We start from the raw sequence: 19,268 nt of genomic DNA, 5'->3' as shown, positions 1-19,268 counted from the left end.
GGGAAGCTGTGAGAAGGGAAGCAAGAACTGGGCCAAAACGAACGCTATCTACCCCAGCACAGTGACCCTTCACACCCTGAGGTCCCTGGCCGGCTCCCAGGCTGTGTGTGGCTCGCTGTCCCCTCTGGGAAGCCTCTTCCGCTCATCGCGTATTTAAATGAGTCTCTTTTTAGCTGTCCGCTCTGCTGATTTCCACAGAACAGAATCACTGCCTTCTGTTTATGTGCCTGATAAACAACCCGCTGCGATCACACGAGGTTCTGGGTGTCCACTTCCTGGCCAAGGTTCAGTTAACATGTGAGACCACAAAGAAGGCTGCTGGAGCCTCCTGTCTGCTGGCTGTTATCGATGACTTCAAACACTTCCCCTGAGCGCCACTCCACCAAAAGTGAACTGAACTCTAAGCTGCATGCAAAGACGACTCCATGTGTGTTACTAAACATCACCCAGTGTCCACTGGTGCCGAAACGGTCACGTGTGGAGGCTGGGAAACTTCCGGCAGCTGATTCTATTTTGACCTCCTGGTGAGTGCCTGAGGCTCCTTCAGGATTTGGACATCGCCCCCCCCTGTACCGCTGTCCTTGCCTTACTTGGGAGAGTAACTGTCCCGCCTCTGCTTTCATATTTCCGGCAAACATTCACCGAGCACCACCCATGTGCCAGGCTCTGGGAAGCCCGTCTTCAGGAAGCGGCCAGTGCAGGGGCTCCTGGACTACGGCATCTCTGCTGACCTCATTCACTGCGAGCCTCTCCAAGTGGACACTGTTCCTTCTTGTCAGTGTCAAGTCTACAGCGCACAGCAGGAGCTCAGCCCCTCTCTGCTGCAATGAGGAAGCGGTCTAATGGACCGGCCGCGCGTCAGAGTCCTCGCAGAACACTGCTGGGCCCGGACTGCCTGCCAACGGGCACTCTGTCCCCGCAGCCCCCCCCGTGAGCAGGAGCTGCGCAGCCGACCACTATCACACAGTCTCATCTGGGCTGACAGGCCACGGCACACGGCTGCTTTGCCTTCCCAGTCTCTTCTGGGTTCCTTCTCATCTCTTTAGCCTCTAAACGTTGAATGCTCAGTCCTGGGATGCCTTTTCTATTTTTAGCTCTGCCACTCCCTAGGGGACTTCATCTAGTCCCACAGCTTTAAAAATGAACTCTGTGGGGCTGGCGCTGTGCTGTAGAGGGTTAAAGCCCTGGCCTGCAGCGTTGGCATCCCATATAGGCATGGCCTTGAGTCCTGGCTACTCCTCTTCTGATCCAGCTCTCTGCTATGGCCTAGGAAAGCTTCGAAGGACGGCCCAAGTGCTTGGGTCCCTGCACCGTGTGGGAGACCTGAAAGAAGCTCCTGGCCCCTGGCCTTGGATCAGCTCAGCTCCGGCTGTTGCAGCCATTTTGGGGAGGAACCAGTGAATAGAAGACCTCTCTGTCTCGACCTCTCTCTGTGGCTCTTTTAAATAAATAAATAAATAAAATAAATCTTTTTTAAAAAAAGAACTCCATGGTGCTGATTCCTAGCCCTTCCTCTGCTCTGTGCACCCACATGAACAAACGCCTGCCCGACACATGCACCTGCAAATGTAACACGCTTCCTAAAGGAAGCCGGTCCAAAACCGAGTCCCTGGTCCGCTTCCCAGCCAGCTCCGCCCACACTTGCCCTTATCTCAGTTAATGACCATGCCCTTCCTGCAGCTGCCCAGGCCAAAGCTTGGGTGCAGTTAAAGATTCTTTTTCTCATTTCAACAGGGTTGCCTATCACCACACCCCATCACTCTGACTTCAAAATGTGTCCTGAATTCAACCCCTTATCACCACATCCACTGCCACCAGCCTGGTCCAAGGCTCTGTTGTGTCTTATCTGTAGGATTTCAGGGGACTCCCGAGTGGACTGTCTGCTTCTGCCCCTGCACCGTGCTGTCCCTAACAGAGGATTCTGCTCAAATAGAAGATCAGTGGTGTCAGCCTGTGGCTGAAGGCCCCCTAGTGGTCCCCCATGTCCCTCACTGTGACGGAGGAGCCCCTAAGAGAAGCGCTCCCATTCCCTCCCCGGCCTCATCGCCAACTCTCCTCCGCCCCCAGAGTGTGCCAGGCGCACGCCCACCCTCCTGCCACAGCACACATGTGTGGCTGGCTCTCTCACGTCCCTTGGGGCTTTATGCAAAAGGCACCTCATCTAAAATTTCAATCCCGTTGCCAACATTTCATATTACCCTTCCCTGTTTCATATTTTTCCTCCCAGCATTTACTGTAATCTAACACACCATATTTTATCTATTTATCTTATTTATTGTCTGTCTCACCTACTAAAATATAAGCTCCTCAAGGGCAGGAATTTAATCTCATATATTTGGTTCCCTATTGCATCCCCAGCATGTAAAATAGTGCCCAGCAGAGGCCAGGCACTCGATCAATATCTGCTTAATGAATGAATGTACCCTGAAGTACATATTAAAATTTAAATAGAGAGGTTTAAAACTGGCGATGTGGTTATTACTCTTTTTCTATGGGAACACATCTCTGAAATGATAAAGACAGTTAGTGAAAAAATAATTCAATATAACAAAATTTGATAGTCAACATTTCTATGAATTTATTTAATTTGCAAAGGAAAATTGGCACTTATTAGCTTTTACTATCCATAAGCAAATTATTCACAGTAACTTTAATTTCAGAACGGAGCTTGTCCTGAGCACAACTCTGTGCCATTTCTTTCTAGCCCTATTTTATTGTGCTCATAGATTATAAACTGAAATCAACATCAGCCTATCATTAGAAAGACAGAACGTACCCCAGCCAGGGCAGCCATTTAGTGTAGAGGATGAGATGCCTGCATCCCCTGTGGAAACGCGGAATTCCACACGTGCCTCCAGCTCCTGCCGTTACAGACCTGGGAGGCAGTGACGGTGCAGGTAATTGGGTTCCTTCCACCAGTGTGGGAGACCTGGATTGAGTGTCGGGCTCCCAGCTTAGGCCTGGCCCGGTGCTGAACATTGCAGCCATGTGCGGGAGTGAGCTGGTGGACAGGAGCTCTGTCTACTTTCTCTTTGCTTCTTAAATGAATAAATAAAATTTAAAAACACATAAGTATACTCTAAAATCCCAAGGCAATAGCTTCTGTTTACATCTTTTCTAGGCCAAGACACTGAATCTAAATCTCGGCTCTACCACTTTACAGCTGTGTAACTTCAGTGACCTAGTCTGAGCGTAGTTTTCTCACAAAGAACAGGAAGTAACATCTATCTCATGAGAGAGAGCTGGGGAGATGGCAGAGTACCTAACACAAGACAGGCACCTGACAAATCATCAGATTCCACTGATGTTTTAAAGCAGCACCCTGTGGTGCTTAGTCCAAAGGGGTCTATGGATGCCTCATTCCAGTAGCAGATTTGCGGGTGGATTGGTGTCTTTTGTAATCCCTGGGGAAGAGACTTCAACTCTAACAGTTAAGCGATTTTTCTCCCTGGCTTAATGCTGTCACCCACAACTATGATAGATATTAAGATAACTCTATGTTGTTGTCAAAATTTTTTTTTAAGGACTGGTTATTCCACAAGGGCTACTCACACATCGGCCTGTCAAGTCCCAGAACTCATTCAGGTTGGGACTATGACATCGCAACAGCTGAGACACTCACTCGGTCCACGCAGATTACTGCTCAGGCTGTGAGCCACTCACCTAGATAGCCTTGAGTCTTCTTCTGTAGTGCAGTGACGGGGCAGTCTTTGTGGGCCAACAGTAGCTGTTTCAACTGAGCCACCTCATTGCGCAGTAATGTGACTTCATTCTGAGGAAAGGGGGAAGAACAGAGCATCAAGACAATTCACCCTCCATTCCTGGATCCCTGGTGGCTGTCCCCAAAGTGGGGACAGGAAGCTCCCCTGATTGTCTTCCCTGAAGTGAGACAAGATGGCCGGTCCAATAGATATTCCAGGATTATTATGGTCATGAATTCAATGATGGGTGAGTTGCTCACAGTGAAGAGCAGGGATTTATAATGAGAAACAGGATCTGGGAAAAATATGATTCTACCAAAAGTAATGATGGGTATATGCTTTGACTAAGAAAAGGCTACTTCTAGGAATCTGCTTAACAGGTCCACCCAAGTGCACTCAATGTTCACGGCAGCACTGCTGTTCTAGTACAAAATCAGAATAACCTCAGTATCCGTACCTTCTAATTATACTACAGAATGACTACTGTACAGCTATTGAAAGAATGAGGCTGATCCCCCATGTCCACGATTAGTCTTCAAGAGACACTGCTAGGGCCCAGCACTGTGGTGCAGTGGGTGAAGCTGACACCTATGATGCTGGCATCTCATGCAAGTTCTGGTTCCGGTCCCGGCTGCTCCACTTCTGATCCAGTTCCTTGCTAAAGCACCTGGGAAAGCAGCAGAAGATGGCCCAAGAGTTTGGGTTCCTGCCACACACATGGGAGACTGGATGGAGCTCCTAACTTTGCTCTAGCCCAATCCTGGCCATTGGGACCATTTGGGGAGTGAACTGGCAGATGGAAGATCACTTTCTCTCTCTGTATCTACCTCTTTCTATAACTCTGCCTTTTTTGTTTGTTTAAGGATTTATTTACTTATTTGAAAGGCAGGGACTTACACAAAGGCAGAGAGAGAGAAAGTATTCCATCTGCTGGTTCACTCCCCAATTGGCCACAATGGCTGGAGCTGGGCCAATCTGAAGCCAGGAGCTAGAAGTTTCCTCCAGATTTCCCACGTGAGTGCCGGGGCCCAAGGACTTGGGCCATCCTCTGCTGCCTTCCCAGGCCACAGCAGAAAGCTGGATCAGAAGTGGAGCAGCTGGGACTTGAATTGGCACCCATATGGGATGCTGGCACTGCAGGTGGCAGCCTACCTGCTACATCACAGCACTGGACCCTATAAAAACAGAGCCATTTTTCTGCCATTCTCTTTCTGGAAGATAGATTTGGTGTATGTATGCCTCTCAGACTATTCATATTTCTGAATTTTTTTTAAAGATTTACTGGGGCCAGTGCTGTGGTGGGTAATTCTGCTTTTCAAATAAATAAAATAAATCTTTAAAAAATGTTTTTAAAAATTTATTTGATAGGTAGAGTTATAGACAGTGAGAGAGAGAGAGAGAGAAAGGTCTTCCTTCCGTTGGTTCACTCCCCAAATGGCTGCTACGGCTGGTGCTGTGCTGATCCGAAGCCAGGAGCCAGGTGCCTCCTCCTGGTCTCCCACGTGGGTGCAGGGGCCCAAGCACTTGGGCCATCGTCCACTGCCTTCCTGGGCCACAGCAGAGAGCTGGACTGGAAGAGGAGCAACCGGGACTAGAACCTGGCACCCATATGGGATGCCGGCGCCGCAGGCAGAGGATTGAGCCAAGGCACCGGGCCCCATAAATCTTTTTTTTAAAATGATTTATTTCTTTATTTGAAAGACAAAATTACAGAGGCAGAGAGAGAGAGAGAGAGAGAGAGAGAGAGAGAGAGAGAGAGAAAGGGGTCCTCCATCTGATGCTTCACTCCCCAGATGGCCACAATGGCCAAAACTGGGCTGATCTGAATCCAAGACCTGGAGCTTCTTCCAGGTCTCCTACGTGGGTATAGGGGCCCAAGCAGCAGTTGGGCCACCTTCTATTGCTTTCCCAGGCCACAGCAGAGAGCTGGATCAGAAGAGGTACAGCCAGGACTTGAATTGGCGCCCATATGGGATTCTGGCACTGCAGGTGGCGGCTTTACCCGCCACAGCACTGGCCCAGTAAATCTTTTAAAAAAAGAAAAAGACACACAGCCTCTCCAACTCCTACATAAAAACTATAAATGAAAAAAAATTCAGAAATACAAATAGTCTGAGAACATGTACCAAATCTATTTTCCAGGAAGAGAAAGAGAGAAAAAAGGACTCTGTTTTTTTTTTTTTTTTTTTTTTTTTGACAGGCAGAGTGGACAGTGAGAGAGAGACAGAGAGAAAGGTCTTCCTTTTGCCGTTGGTTCACCCTCCAATGGCCGCCGCGGTACACGCGCTGCGGCCGGTGCACCGTGCTGATCCGATGGCAGGAGCCAGGTGCTTCTCCTGGTCTCCCATGGGGTGCAGGGACCAAGGACTTGGGCCATCCTCCACTGCACTCCCTGGCCACAGCAGAGAGCTGGCCTGGAAGAGGGGCAAAGGGACAGGATCGGTGCCCCGACCGGGACTAGAACCCGGTGTGCCGGCGCCGCAAGGCGGAGGATTAGCCTAGTGAGCCGCGGCGCCGGCCAGGACTCTGTTTTTATTCTGTACACTTCTGCGAGTACACATGTATATACTTAGATATGTATGTAAAATAGACATGTATTCATTAGTTATCTTTGTAATTAAATATTTTAATGAATAAGCAGAAGGAAAAGTATTTAAGAGAATGTCTGGATTAAAACTGCACTATTTGTCTGGCGCCGCGGCTCAATAGGCTAATCCTCCGCCTTGCGGCGCCAGCATACCGGGTTCTAGTCCCAGTTGGGGCACCGGATTCTGTCCCGGTTGCCCCTCTTCCAGGTCAGCTCTCTGCTATGACCCGGGAGTGCAGTGGAGGATGGCCCAAGTGTTTGGGCCCTGCACCCGCATGGGAGACCAGGAGAAGCACCTGGCTCCTGCCATCGGATCAGCGCGGTGCGCTGGCCGCAGCATGCCGGCCACGGTGTCCATTTGAGGGTGAACCAATGGCAAAGGAAGACCTTTCTCTCTGTTTCTCTCTCTCTCACTGTCCACTCTGCCTGTAAAAAAACAAAACAAAACAAAACAAAACCTGCACTATTTGTGCTCATGGAGGTTTTCTGCCTCTTTCTTTCATTAGGTTGCATTTTCTGTGGTCAAATGTTTTCCATTGAGTAACCACAGACCCCAACCAGATTCCACTGATGATTTAAAGGAGCACCCTGGGTACTGAGCCATGTACGGACGACTCATCCTAGGGTCAGATCTGAGGGTGCGTGGTGTCTTTCATAAGCCCTGGGGAAGAGATTTCCACTCTGACAGTCGAGATTCTCTACATCTCTGGCTCGACTCCTGGAGCTATTCTGATGACAGAAGAATTATCTCCTCTTGCATGCACCGTCCCACTTGCTCCTTCTTGGATTCGGCAATCACAGTGGTCATCCGGGACCCACTCACACTCAGCTGAATGTTCTGGGAAGTGAGCTCCTCCGCCTTCTTCTCCAGGGAGGACACCCACAGCTTTCGCTTTTGGCGGCAGCGGGAGGCTGCGGCCCGGTTGCGTTCCAGAAAGCGCTGCCGCCGCTCATCTGGGTCTTCATCCACCGTGCGCCGCCGTCGGCCTCCGGTACTAGGTGTGGGCTGGGCTGGTGAGACCTGTAGCCCAGAAAGGAAGACGAGTTACTTGATGGGAATATTAATCCTTTCCACATCGAACCTGACATCAGGCAGCTGAGTACCACTGGGGAAAGATATGGGGAAGGAATGTGCCATCTGTGGTAACCAGCACTGCTTCCTGTGGCTTCTCTTTGGAAGTGGTCCCTCGCTCTGCCCTCGGTTCCCTGCAGCCTTTTCACTCCCATACCACTCCCAAACCACAGCTCAGTTCTGGGACAGACAAAATGAACCTAGGATCACTTTCTGCTTCTATCAGCAGGGAAACAAGAATCAGGAGGAGTCGGGGAGCTTATGTGAAACAGAAACAAAACAGTTTGAGAGTCACTGAGAGAAGCAATATGTACAGGCCGGCGCCATGGCTCACTAGGCTAATCCTCCGCCTTGCAGTGCTGGCACACCGGGTTCTAGTCCCAGTCGGGGCACCGGATTCTGTCCCGGTTGCCCCTCTTCCAGGCCAGTCTCTGCCGTGGCCTGGGAGTGCAGTGGAGGATGGCCCAAGTCCTTGGGCCCTGCACCCCATGGGAGACCAGGAGAAGCACCTGGCTCCTGCCTTCAGATCAGCGCGGTGTGCCGGCTGCAGTGCGCCGGCGGTGGCGGCCATTTGAGGGTGAACCAACGGCAAAGGAAGACCTTTCTCTCTGTCTCTCTCTCTCACTGTCCACTCTGCCTGTCAAAAAAAAAAAAAAAAAAAAAGAGAGAAGCAATATATACAATGACGTGCTGTCACAGCTTTCAGCAAACGTTTCTATTCATTTCACTAGAGTGAGGCACAGGCTGCTACGGGCAGATACAGATTAGCATCTTCTTTTTATTTACAATCAGTTATTAATCATCTTCAGCAGCCCTCCCAGCCTTTGTTTACTTGATCATAAAAAGAGAAAAAAAATGGGGCTAGCATTGTGGCGTAGCGGGTTAAGGCACTGCCTGTGACGCCAGCATCTCATGTGGGCACTGGTTCGAGTTCCAGCTGCTCTACTTCCAATCCATTGCCCTGCTAATGTGCCTGGGAAAGCAGCAGAGGACGGCCCAAGTGCTTGGGCCCCACAGATATGTGAGAGACCTGCATGAAGCTCCTGGCTTCTGCCTTCAGACAAACCCAGCTCCAGCCACTGCAACCATTTGGGGAGTGAACCAGTGATGGAATATTTCTCTCTCTTTCTTTCTCTCTTTCTCCCCTTCTCTTTCTCTCTCTGTCTCTACCTCTCTGTAACTCCAACTTTTAAATAAACAGAGATAAAGAAAAAATGTCAGTCGGACTGGTGATATAGGACTGTCTTCAGGCTGAAGTCCCCCGTCACTAATGGACTTTTGGGTCACCCTCCCTTTCCGCCAGCTGGCATCCATTTAGTGCAGGCAGACCAATTTTGTGAGAGTGGCCATAATTAAACGAAATACAGACAGGTCAACCATCTGCAGAAAGAAACTACATAGTATAAAATTAAGGCAAAGAGACATTTTTTGTGTTTGTTCTATTAAGGAGATCTATATTAGTTTCTACCAGACAGCAGAGCTCATGTCAGTTCCATGAAAATAAGCATGAGTTCATTTAAAAAAAAATAAATAAAGCCTTATACTCCACTCCAGATCCTATGGTATTATATTCTCCACTAATATAGACGATGAAAGGATGATTTAGTGTCCTAATATTATCTCTCCCAAAAGAGAAAGAAAAAGGAGAGGAAATTTTAAATTTGAATTGAATGAACTAGAGGCGCTGGGTACTAAGGGCAGACACTTCCTTCCACAAACGCACAGTAAGTGCTGAGAGTTCCAGCTGCCTCTCTGGATCCTCTAGGACGAGGACGGGAGAACGGAGGCGGGAGGTGCCTGTCCTCTCACAGGCAGTTTCGCAGAGAATGGGAGCTTGGGAGGGAAGCGAAGTCACTGGCTGTTGAAGAGGAAGCTGCATCCTTTCCCCCGAGGGAGAAGGCAGCACAACCTGGGCAGGGCGCTTCACCTCCTCCAGGACTGGCTTCCGTGGGGGCTGCAGGACAGGGAGCAGGCTCGGCTTCCAACAAGAAGCCTCCAGTGAAAGCCTGTGTCGTTGGCCAAGCTTTAAGGTAGCATATGGCAATGAAATGTTTAGACATGTGGTGGAGACGGATAAGCAGGTGGGGACATCAGGATAAGAGAGGCTGGGCAAGGAATATAACTCGGGAAACCAATCTCAGGTCACTGTCACCTGTCCAGTGCAGACAATATGAAAACTAAAGACTAGTTTGTTTCCAGAGAATCTTGTTAAAACTGAGATTTCCTTGAGAACAGAATTGGCCAACTAAAAGGGACCCCTCTTGCTTTTATAGCATTTTAATTTATCTGTGATAAAAAGAGACTGAATTGGTAATGGAGAAGGTATTTTTTGGGTGTGCGTTTTTTTTTTTTTTTTTTAAGGTTTATTTATTTGAAAGTCAGAGTTAGAGAGGGAGAGACAGAGTGAGAGACATCTTCCATTTGCTGGTTCACTCCCCAGATGGCTACAGTGGCCAGGGCTGAGCCAGGCCGAAGCCAGAAGCCAGGAGCCAGGAGCTTTACCCGCGTCTCCCACATGGGTGGTGGGGTCCTAACACTTGGGCCATCTTCTGCTGCTTTTCCCAGGCCGTTAGCAGAGCTGGATTGGAAGTGGAGAAGCTGGGACACAAACCAGTGCTATCTGCTATGCCACAACACCAATCCCCCCCACCTTTTTTTTTTTTTTTAACTGAGCCATCTTAAAATGCCATAATATCACATTATATTAATAAATAGTTATTATCTGGTTTTGTTGTAAGTTGAATAAGGTAAGGTTTTTTTGGGTAAGATTTCATGGATTGGAAAGAGACCAGGGGAGTCTTCTTTATTTAGCAGACAATATGGCCTGAAGCAAAGTTCTGTCGCATTCTAGAGGATTCTGCAGATATATTAAACCATCATTCACACGTGGAAAAAACCAAAACTGAGACCTCCCTGCAGGAGTTCTACATTATTCAGTCTGTTTGCATGGAAGTCTGACACAAGGGCAGATAAAGACTGCGCGCTCTGCTCCAGCCAAACTGTCAACAGGAGCCGCAGGAAGAGGCTCAGAAAGCTGAAATCCATGCTCTGACATAACAAGGAGCACAGCTGGCGACGCGGCCGGTCCCCCTAGCCAAGGGCCCCACTGACCTGTGGCTGGGCAGGGGATGGGGCATCAGGGTGCTGGATGAGGATCTGGCTCTGCTCTGGACGGGCTGTCACCATGGTGCTGGCAGTGCTCACCACCATTCCGCAGCCACCATTGATGGAGGACACCTGGTGGGTTAGGGTGGCTTTTAGCCTCTTCGGGAAAAGATAAGAAAAAAAATCATTTGTTAAGGGTGAGGTTCTATCAAGGAGGAGACGGGTGGGCTCAGACTTTATTACTGACCTTACACATAGCTAAGATTTCCATTCCAATTTTCCCTTAACAGAGGGATTAAAAGAAAACGTCAGGGGGAGAGAAACATGCACCTGGACCCCTAAAATGTCTGCTCTGCTCCCTGGCTGTCATCCTGGGCCCAGCTGGGGGGTGGGGGCTGCTGAAGCCTAGAGTCCAGATGACAGCCCTCTCCTGGAACGTGGCCAGCTGCTGGCTACACAGCTATTCACCTCTTGGCCAGCTCCCCTGCCCACTCACCCACCCTCCATCTGTCAGCCTGGAACTAAAACGGCAAGTGTTCCATTCCAAACAATCTGTGCTGCCTCTTTTCACTGCCACAGTCTACATGCCAGGATCTGAAGGTGGGGAGAGGAGACGGGAGTCATGAATCAGGGCCTTTTCTTTTCCAGACCAACAGCCCCAGAAGCTTCCTGAGTTCAGCTCACTTGAGACAACTCGGCTGACACTGCTTCTTTCAGGGAGGGAAACATCATGCAGGCTGGGAGGCACTCACCATCTTGGCTTCCGATGGCATAGGGTGGCCAGAGGGAGAAATGGAACCACTGCTGGTAACTGGTGGGCCAGGGATACCAGGAATGTTGGGCACCATGGACATAGGTCTGGCCAGCTGGATCAAGAGAAGGTTGGAAAACCCAGAAGGGGACATATTACTATTGGTGGGCAACAGTTTTCCTCAAATGAAGTGCTTTTGAACTTGGCATGTCAGGGTCTGTTTTGTGCAATCTGCCTGTAGGGCATGCAGGGACAGCTTGGGAAACACCTTCCCCCACGGAGCACCACAGGGTAGGGAATCCGATCCTTCAGTGCTGGGACAATCAATGTCTGTGCAAAAGGCTGGGGCTGTACCTTGAGGACAGTGGTAGGCAATTTAGGAGGTACTATGTGCCAAGCGAAATGAACCAATCAGCAGGCTGGCCAAATCAATTCCTAGACAGGAGCCAATTGTCCAGATGAGTCTTTGTCTAGTGTTCCACAGTGCTGGACTGGCAGAGGTTAGTGGAGTCTGGGCAGGCTGCCACGCTTGGCTAATACAGAGCAGAGCTCACATTTCCCTGGGGCTCGTGTGTGCTTTCGGCCATTCAGGTGGAAGGGAGGGACTAGTGTGTCGGTAGGGCTGGCTGCCCCGACTGCACAGCTCACCGATATGACAGAAGGCATCTGCACCGGAGGCCCTGGCAGCACTGGCATGGTCTGTCCATTAGCAAGGTGCATGACGAGAGGGAGGGAGCCCGTGGGAGACCTGGAGAACACACGAAGTGAAACACTCGCCGTACAGACCTTTGGCCTATAGATGCTGCTCCTATAATTACAGCACATTGTTCAGTCTTATCTAGCTAGGGAAAGCAGAGGGCACCACTTGATACCCTCATGAATGCGGGAAAAGCAAAGGATGTCACTTAAGTTACCTTACAGATGGAAAGCGAAACGGGAAAATCTTTATACCTTGCCAATTAAGCAAGCTCAGATGGTAGGAACTAATCCTAAGTATTAATGGTTTAGAACAACTACACAGACACCTCTACCATTGCCATGTATAACTCTGTTGAACCACAGCTGTCATTTTGCAGAGCTGACTTAGGACACATGATGCTCCCATTTCCTTCTGTTCCTCCCATGCTTTGCTCTACCCTGCCCAAAAAAGAGGCTGTCCTTTTTTAATTTTCCTAGTGGGTCCAGAGATACATAAGCTCCAAGAAGCTGAATCCTGACAACAATTTCTCGACCCATAGGTAACTGGGGAGAACATTTCAAGTCATCCCATCAGGAAATGTGACGGGTCAGGCCGGGAGTGAAGACACACAGAGGAAATTAGACGCAGTAAAGACCACGAACGCTAACAGACTGAAGGAGACACTGGATTAAAGAAGGCCCCTCACTCCTTGGTGCCCAGTAAACCTCTAAGAGAGCAAGGCCAAGAACTAATTACACTTCTCTGTGTGGCCTCTACTATTGTGATGAGCTTCCTAGAGTTGTAAGGATTTTTCTTAGATTGAAGAAGTACTAACCCCTCAAATTAAGGAAGGATTACCCTCAAATAAATATTCGCTTATGTACTAAAAAGGTAAAAGAGATTTTGTTAATGGAGAAAAAAATTTATTTTGAGGGACAATCTCAGTGACTTGTCTTCCCTGGGTATTTAAAAACAGTCCCTGTTTTATCAAATCCTTTTACAAAATACAAAGATTCAGGCTTCGCTGTTCCTCCCTGAGCTTTACTTACCCCATTTGCCTGTTGGATGGTGGAGCCTGCGTGATGACGGAGGTTGGGGAGGGAAGGGTTGGATGAAGTGGATCATAGCCCAAGTGGAGAGGCAGGGAGCCAGGACGCACGATGGTGGGTGTGGGGGTAGAGATCACAACAGGTTTTGGGGCAACCTCCTGGGAAGAAGAGATCAACAGATCACAAAATGCTCTAAGGGCTGCTTAAAGGAAAATACATGGCTGCAAAATCTAGTACAAAGTTATGGGAAGAGCATTACAGCCACTTACATACATCATGTCCTGATTCCATCATGACCACAGACCTACATGTCACTCACCCACTGAGCAGGAATGCTGAGTTACCATCTCCTAGTCATCTCCCTTTCAGGCCATCACTATACAAGTGAGATGACAGTTCTGAAATCTTTGGGAGAAGCAGTATGATACCAAATAAATTCAGGGATTATTATAATTTTTCACAATCCACATACCCTCATTCTAAACTTGATGGTGAAATATCCTCTGACATCTAGTAGGAAAAGGCAGGCAGGTACAGTGGTGATAAGGCAACCCAGTATCTCCTATAGGCCTCTTGGAAAAGGGCTATGGGAACATGAACAATGATCATATTGTAATAAAACAGACTGCCTCTCCCTGTTAAACCATGAGGCTCGCAGTCCACCAGTGGCCAGAGCTGCCTTGAAGCATGTACAATCTCCAGGACTTGGTTGCGGATGAAATGGGGATGAGGTGGGCTTGTAATGTTTACAGAGGAGGTAGTTTTGAGAAATTACCACGTCAAACCGGAGGAACTAAGATGAGGTACATATGCTGTATTTGCAGTGGATGTTAAATTAATAACCACTGTAGAGACTGGGAGGAGGTGTGAGGGGGCTCCCAGGGTTTTGATAATACATTTCTAATCTAGATGCTGCTTACGTATGCTACAGGTGAAAATTCAGAGCTGTATACTTGGAATTTATGTACTTTTCTGTATGTATACTGTAATAAATTTATAAGAAAATACTTCATAAAAGGTTTCCTTTAAGAATAACAATGGGGGAGGGAAAGAGGGCCAGCCCTGTGGTGTAGCAGATAAGCTGCCCATATTGGTGCTTGTCTGAGTTCAGGCTGCTCCTTTTTTGACCCAGCTCCCTGCTAATGTGTCTGGGAAAGCAGCAGAAGATGGCCGAAGTCCTTGGGCCCCTGTGCCCATGTGGGAGACTAGGATAAATCTCCTGGCTTCAGCCTGGCCCAGCCACTTGTGGCCATTTTGGGAGTATACCAGTGAATGGAAGATTTCTCTTTTTCCCTCCCTCTTTGTATCTCTGCCTTTCAAATAAATAAAATAAACCTAAAATAGAAAAAAAAAAATAATAGGAGGCTGGTGATGTGGCACAGCAGGAAACGTTGCACTTGTGATGCTGGCATCCCATTTTGGAATGTGGGTTCAAGTCCCAGCTTTCCTGCTTCTGATAAAGCTCCCTGCTAATGCGCCTGGGAAAGCAGCAGAAGATGGCTCAAGTGCTTGGGCCCCTGCCACCCATAAAGGGAACCAGGATGGAGTTCCTAGGTCCTGGCTTCCCCCTGAACCAGCTCTGGCCTTTTGAGGAGTGAACTAGCAGATGGAAGATTCTCTCTCTCTGTCATACTTCCTTTCAAACAAATAAAACTTTAAATAAAATTTAGGGGGCTGGCACCGTGGTACAGTGGGTTAACGCCCTGGCCTGAAGTGCTGGCATCCCATATGGGCACTGATTCCAAACACAGCTGCTCCACTTCTGATCTACCTCCCTGCTATGGCCTGGGAAAACAGTACAAGATGGCCCAAATCCTTGAGCCCCTGCACCTGCGTGGGAAACCTGGAAGAAGCTTCTGGCTCCTAGCTTTTGGATTGGCGTAGCTCTGGTCACTGTGGCCAGTTGGGGAGTGAACCATCAGATGGAAGACCCCTCTCTCTCTCTGTGTAACTCTGACTTTCAAATAAATAAATAAATCTTTAAAAAAAAATCAGAATCATAGTAGATACTCCCTTTAAGATGCTTCCCTCTGGGAAGACTTTTTTTCTAAACTGTTTACTGTCAAATTTATGAATTGTGTAGTTTTTCTTACTTACCTAACTGAAGTATAACACATAAAGTGTATTAGTCTGAAGTCATTATAACAAAGTTACTATTTATATATGTAAAATTAGGATGGAGACCATTTCCAGTACCCCAGAAGGTTCTGTATCCCTTCCTAATCCACACCTTTCCCTCATAGGAAGTAGACACTGTTCTGAGTTTTATCATCATCAGATAGTTTTGCCTCTTCATGAACCTCAGGTAAATGCAATCATACAGTATGTACTTTTGTCTTTTTTTTTTTTTAATTTTATTTTGAAAGGCAGAGAAAGAGAGACAAAGAGAGATCTTTCATCTATTGGTTCACTTTCCAATGTCTGTGATAGCTGGCTCTAGGCCAGACCAAAGCTAGGAGCCTGGAACTCATTCCAGGTCTGCCACAACCCAAGTACCAGGGACAAGAGCCGTCACCTGCTGCCTCCCAGGGAGCACATTCACAGGAAGCTGGAAACCAGGGCCTGCAATATGGGATGTGGGCATCTTAAGTGCTGCACGAACGTCTGCTCACATCTGACTTCTGTTGTGTTTAATACTAGGTTAGTGAGGTTCACCTGCGGTTCTCAATAACCATCACTTCACCCTAATGCCATGTAGTATTCCATTTTAGAAATAGCCCACAATAGCCGGTGCCGCGGCTCACTAGGCTAATCCTCCGCCTTGCGGCGCCGGCACACCGGGTTCTAGTCCTGGTCGGGGCACCGATCCTGTCCCGGTTGCCCCTCTTCCAGGCCAGCTCTCTGCTGTGGCCAGGGGGTGCAGTGGAGGATGGCCCAAGTGCCTGGGCCCTGCACCCTATGGGAGACCAGGATAAAGCACCTGGCTCCTGCCATCAGATCAGCGCGGTGCACCGGCCGCAGCGCGCCAACCGCAGCGGCCATTGGAGGGTGAACCAACGGCAAAAGGAAGATCTTTCTGTCTGTCTCTCTCTCTCACTGTCCACTCTGCCTGTCAAAAAAAAAAAAAAAAAAGAAAAGAAGAAATAGCCCACAATTTAGTTACTCATTCTTTTGTTGATGGCCATTTGGAATGATTCCAGTTTTTTGTTGTTGTTGTTGTTATTATGAATATAATTGCTAAGAATATTTTTATGTACTTAAAAAAATTTATTTATTTGAGAAATAAATAAGAGAAAGAGGGAGAGACAGAGAGAAATCTTCCATCTGCTAGTTCAGTTCCCAAATGGCCACAACAGCCAGGCTGGGCCAGGCCAGAGTCAGGCGTGGCTCTTGGGTGGCCAGGGCCCAAGTACTTGGCCATCCTCTGCTGCTTTCCTTGGTATACCAGCAGGGGGAGCCAGATAGGAAGTGGAGCAGCTGGGACTTGAACCAGTGCCCATACGGGATGCCAGCAGCACAGGCAGCAGCTTTACCCACTATGCCACAACATCTTTATGTAATTTTTTTAAAAAAGATTTACTTATTAATTTATTTGAAAGGCAAAGTGAGAAGGGGAGAGGGACAGAGATCTTGAGAAGGGGAGAGGGACAGAGATCTTCCATTTGTTGGTTCACTCCCCAAATGGCCACAACATCTGTGGTTGGTCCAGGCTGAAGCCAGGAGCTGGGAAACCCATCAAGTCTCCTATGTGAGCGGCAGGGGCCCGAGTACCTGGGCCATTACCTGTTGCCTTCCTAGGTGCTTCAGAAGGAAGACAGATCTGAGATGGAGGAGCTGGGACTCAAGCTGGGCTTGGGTAAGGGATGTGCACGTCCCAAGCAATGGCTTAACTTGCTGCACCCTCAATGCCTACCCCTCTTACATACTTTTGGGTAGACACAGGCATACATTTCTCTTCCATATACCTATAGGCTTTTTGTAGAAGTGGAATTTCTGAATGGAGACTAGGTTTAACATATAAATTAAACAATTAACATTCCTTTAAATACAATCAATCCTTCTATATCACATGCTACTTACATAACTTACATGAATCAAAGCCTGATCTATCAACATTAGGGGTGACTCTTGGTAGAGAATTTTACCTTCTCCTTTTGTGCCGGGGAACAGGGGCTCGAGGCAGGGCTGTCAGGAGGGGAGGAGTCCACCTCCACTGGCTCCTCTTCTTTGATTTTTATGTCTGGCGTGGAAGGCAGAGACATGTCAAGGGGTCCAGCTGAAGCCTGTTATAGAAGAGAAGTGAACAGGGTTCAACCGCATGATTCCCTTCAGGCTGAATCGATAGCTTTCAAGTTACAAGACACGTGAATACACTTCTACCCATCTACGAAGCTCAGCTGTTGGTCAAATCACTGAACTACAAATCGAACCCAAGATCATGCAGAACACTGGCCGATCATTTTATCTTCTCAGGGCATCTGCTTCCCTAACTATAAAATGAAGTAAGAACTGCTTCAGCTTTGCTGAGCAAACACTTAGAGAGACCTGAAAAAACAAAAAACAAAAAAACCCACAAAAAGGTATCACTTAGGCTGGCGCCGTGGCTCAATTGGCTAATCCTCTGCCTTGCGGCGCCGGCACACCAGGTTCTGGTCCCGGTCAGGGCATCGGATTCTGTCCCAGTTGCCCCTCTTCCAGGCCAGCTCTCTGCTGTGGCCCGGGAGTGCAGTGGAGGATGGCCCAAGTGCTTGGGCCCTGCACCCCATGGGAGACCAGGAGAAGCACCTGGCTCCTGCCTTCGGATCAGCGCGGTGCGCTGGCCGCGGCAGCCATTGGAGGGTGAACCGATGGCAAAAGGAAGACCTTTCTCTGTCTCTTTCTCTCACTGTCTACTCTGCCTGTCAAAAAAAAAAAAAAAAAAAAAAAAAAAAAAAAGGTATCACTTAAATCCATGCAAATGTTCTAATCACTTTCAGGGAGGTGAAGTGACTCCTGACTCAAGTGCCTGCTTATTCCCAACCAGCTCTGCTGCCACCTGAGAGCTGTGCTTACTTTCTCTGCCAACCGGAATGACTGGCTTACCCAATTATTATAAGCAAACAGAGACAAATCGGCTATTACAGTACTGCAAACAAGACAGGGAAGTTCTTTCCTGGGGATCTTGCCATGCTTGATGGTGATCTCACCCCAAAATCTGAGGTTTCAGGCAGATAGGATTCTGGGGTGACAGAAAGGAAAGACTGATCAACAGACCAGCAAAAAGAAATGAGAACTTGGTGTTAGGAGGGGGACTGAGAAAACCAGAAAGTAAGAAGAGTCCTTTTCTAGCAGTGTGCAATCTCCTCACAGATCTGTGGAGCTGTCAATGGCTTTGCAGGGAAAATAAACCATCCTAGATAACGGCTTTGAACAGTACCAGGACAGGAGGGGTGGCCTGGCAGTTCAGTGTCGTGACAAAGTGGTTCCTTTGTTCTATTCTTCCCATATCCTGGGCTTCTGGGGGAAAGAGGACCTTTCTTCTTTCTTTCTTTTTTAAAGATTTATTTATTTATTTGAAAGGCAGAGATTCACAGAGAGAGGGAGAGACAGAGGTCTTCCATCAACCAGTTCACTCCCCAAATGGCTGCAATGGCTGGGGCTGCGTGAGGCTGAAGCCAGGAGCCCAGAGCTTCTTCCAGGTCTCCCACGTGGGTGCAGGGGCTCATACACCTGGCCATCCTCTGCTGCTTTCCCAGGCCATCAGTAGGGAGCTGGATCGGAAGTGGAGCAGCCGGGACACAAACCGAAGCCCACAAGGGATGCTGGTGTCACAGGTGGCAGCCTTCACATTATGTGGAAATGCCGGCCCCAAGAGGACCTTATTTCTAACCCTTCCCTTGCTACCTTAATCCCTAGAAATCTTCTTGGTAGCTAACTGAGTAAACGGAAGATAACCTGACATCTACTACAACACTAAAGGAGGTAGTCCTGCTTCTTCCTCCCAGTCCTTTGAGAGTGCGCAACAGCAAACATGGTTCCACTTCTGCCTCTTTTCTTCCACGTGGCTCACTCTGGGATCACTGCAGTCCTGAGACCGGTGGGAAGGAGAGACTTCTGAGTAAGTACAGCCAGGGCTTCAAATCCCCTAGGAGCATCTCCTAGCAAAGCTGGGGTTCAGGAAAGTTTCAGGCTCGTTAAATTCTCGTGGAGTCTGTGCTTCTCATCAAGGGAACGGGGAGACCACCCCTGTGCTCGCACGAAGAACCATCACTGCACGCAGATGAGAGAAGGCCTGACCAGCTCGGCGCTGCCTCCCCGAAGGGTCAACCGGGCCAAAACGGCTGTGGGATAGACTTGGAGCTTTTTAAGGGAGGCTCATTCCTTGAATTTGCCAATGAGTTTATT

The 19,268-nt window shown here is 48.5% G+C and overlaps 1 protein-coding gene across 3 annotated transcripts in view; it reads right to left on the bottom strand.

The window, feature by feature from the left end:
* Positions 1-19,268, bottom strand: part of LOC133768751 (cyclic AMP-dependent transcription factor ATF-7) — a 111,706-nt gene that overhangs the window by 8,547 nt on the left and 83,891 nt on the right. For all 3 annotated transcript variants that reach the window (XR_009867069.1, XM_062203567.1, XM_062203568.1), the window contains 7 exons: positions 17,030-17,167; positions 12,945-13,102; positions 11,865-11,964; positions 11,218-11,331; positions 10,472-10,624; positions 7,112-7,309; positions 3,664-3,772 (listed from right to left, as the gene is read on the bottom strand). Coding sequence is in view for 2 of the 3 variants with exons in the window: in XM_062203567.1 (XP_062059551.1) it covers positions 3,664-3,772; positions 7,112-7,309; positions 10,472-10,624; positions 11,218-11,331; positions 11,865-11,964; positions 12,945-13,102; positions 17,030-17,167 (970 nt within the window). In the remaining variant the exon portion in view is untranslated. The remainder of the gene's footprint in view (positions 1-3,663; positions 3,773-7,111; positions 7,310-10,471; positions 10,625-11,217; positions 11,332-11,864; positions 11,965-12,944; positions 13,103-17,029; positions 17,168-19,268) is intronic.

Source organism: Lepus europaeus, chromosome 10 (assembly GCF_033115175.1).
Source record: "Lepus europaeus isolate LE1 chromosome 10, mLepTim1.pri, whole genome shotgun sequence".
Classification (NCBI taxonomy): domain Eukaryota; kingdom Metazoa; phylum Chordata; class Mammalia; order Lagomorpha; family Leporidae; genus Lepus; species Lepus europaeus.
The sequence above is the reverse complement of the archived record's forward strand: the minus strand, read 5'-3'. Positions and strand labels throughout refer to the sequence as shown.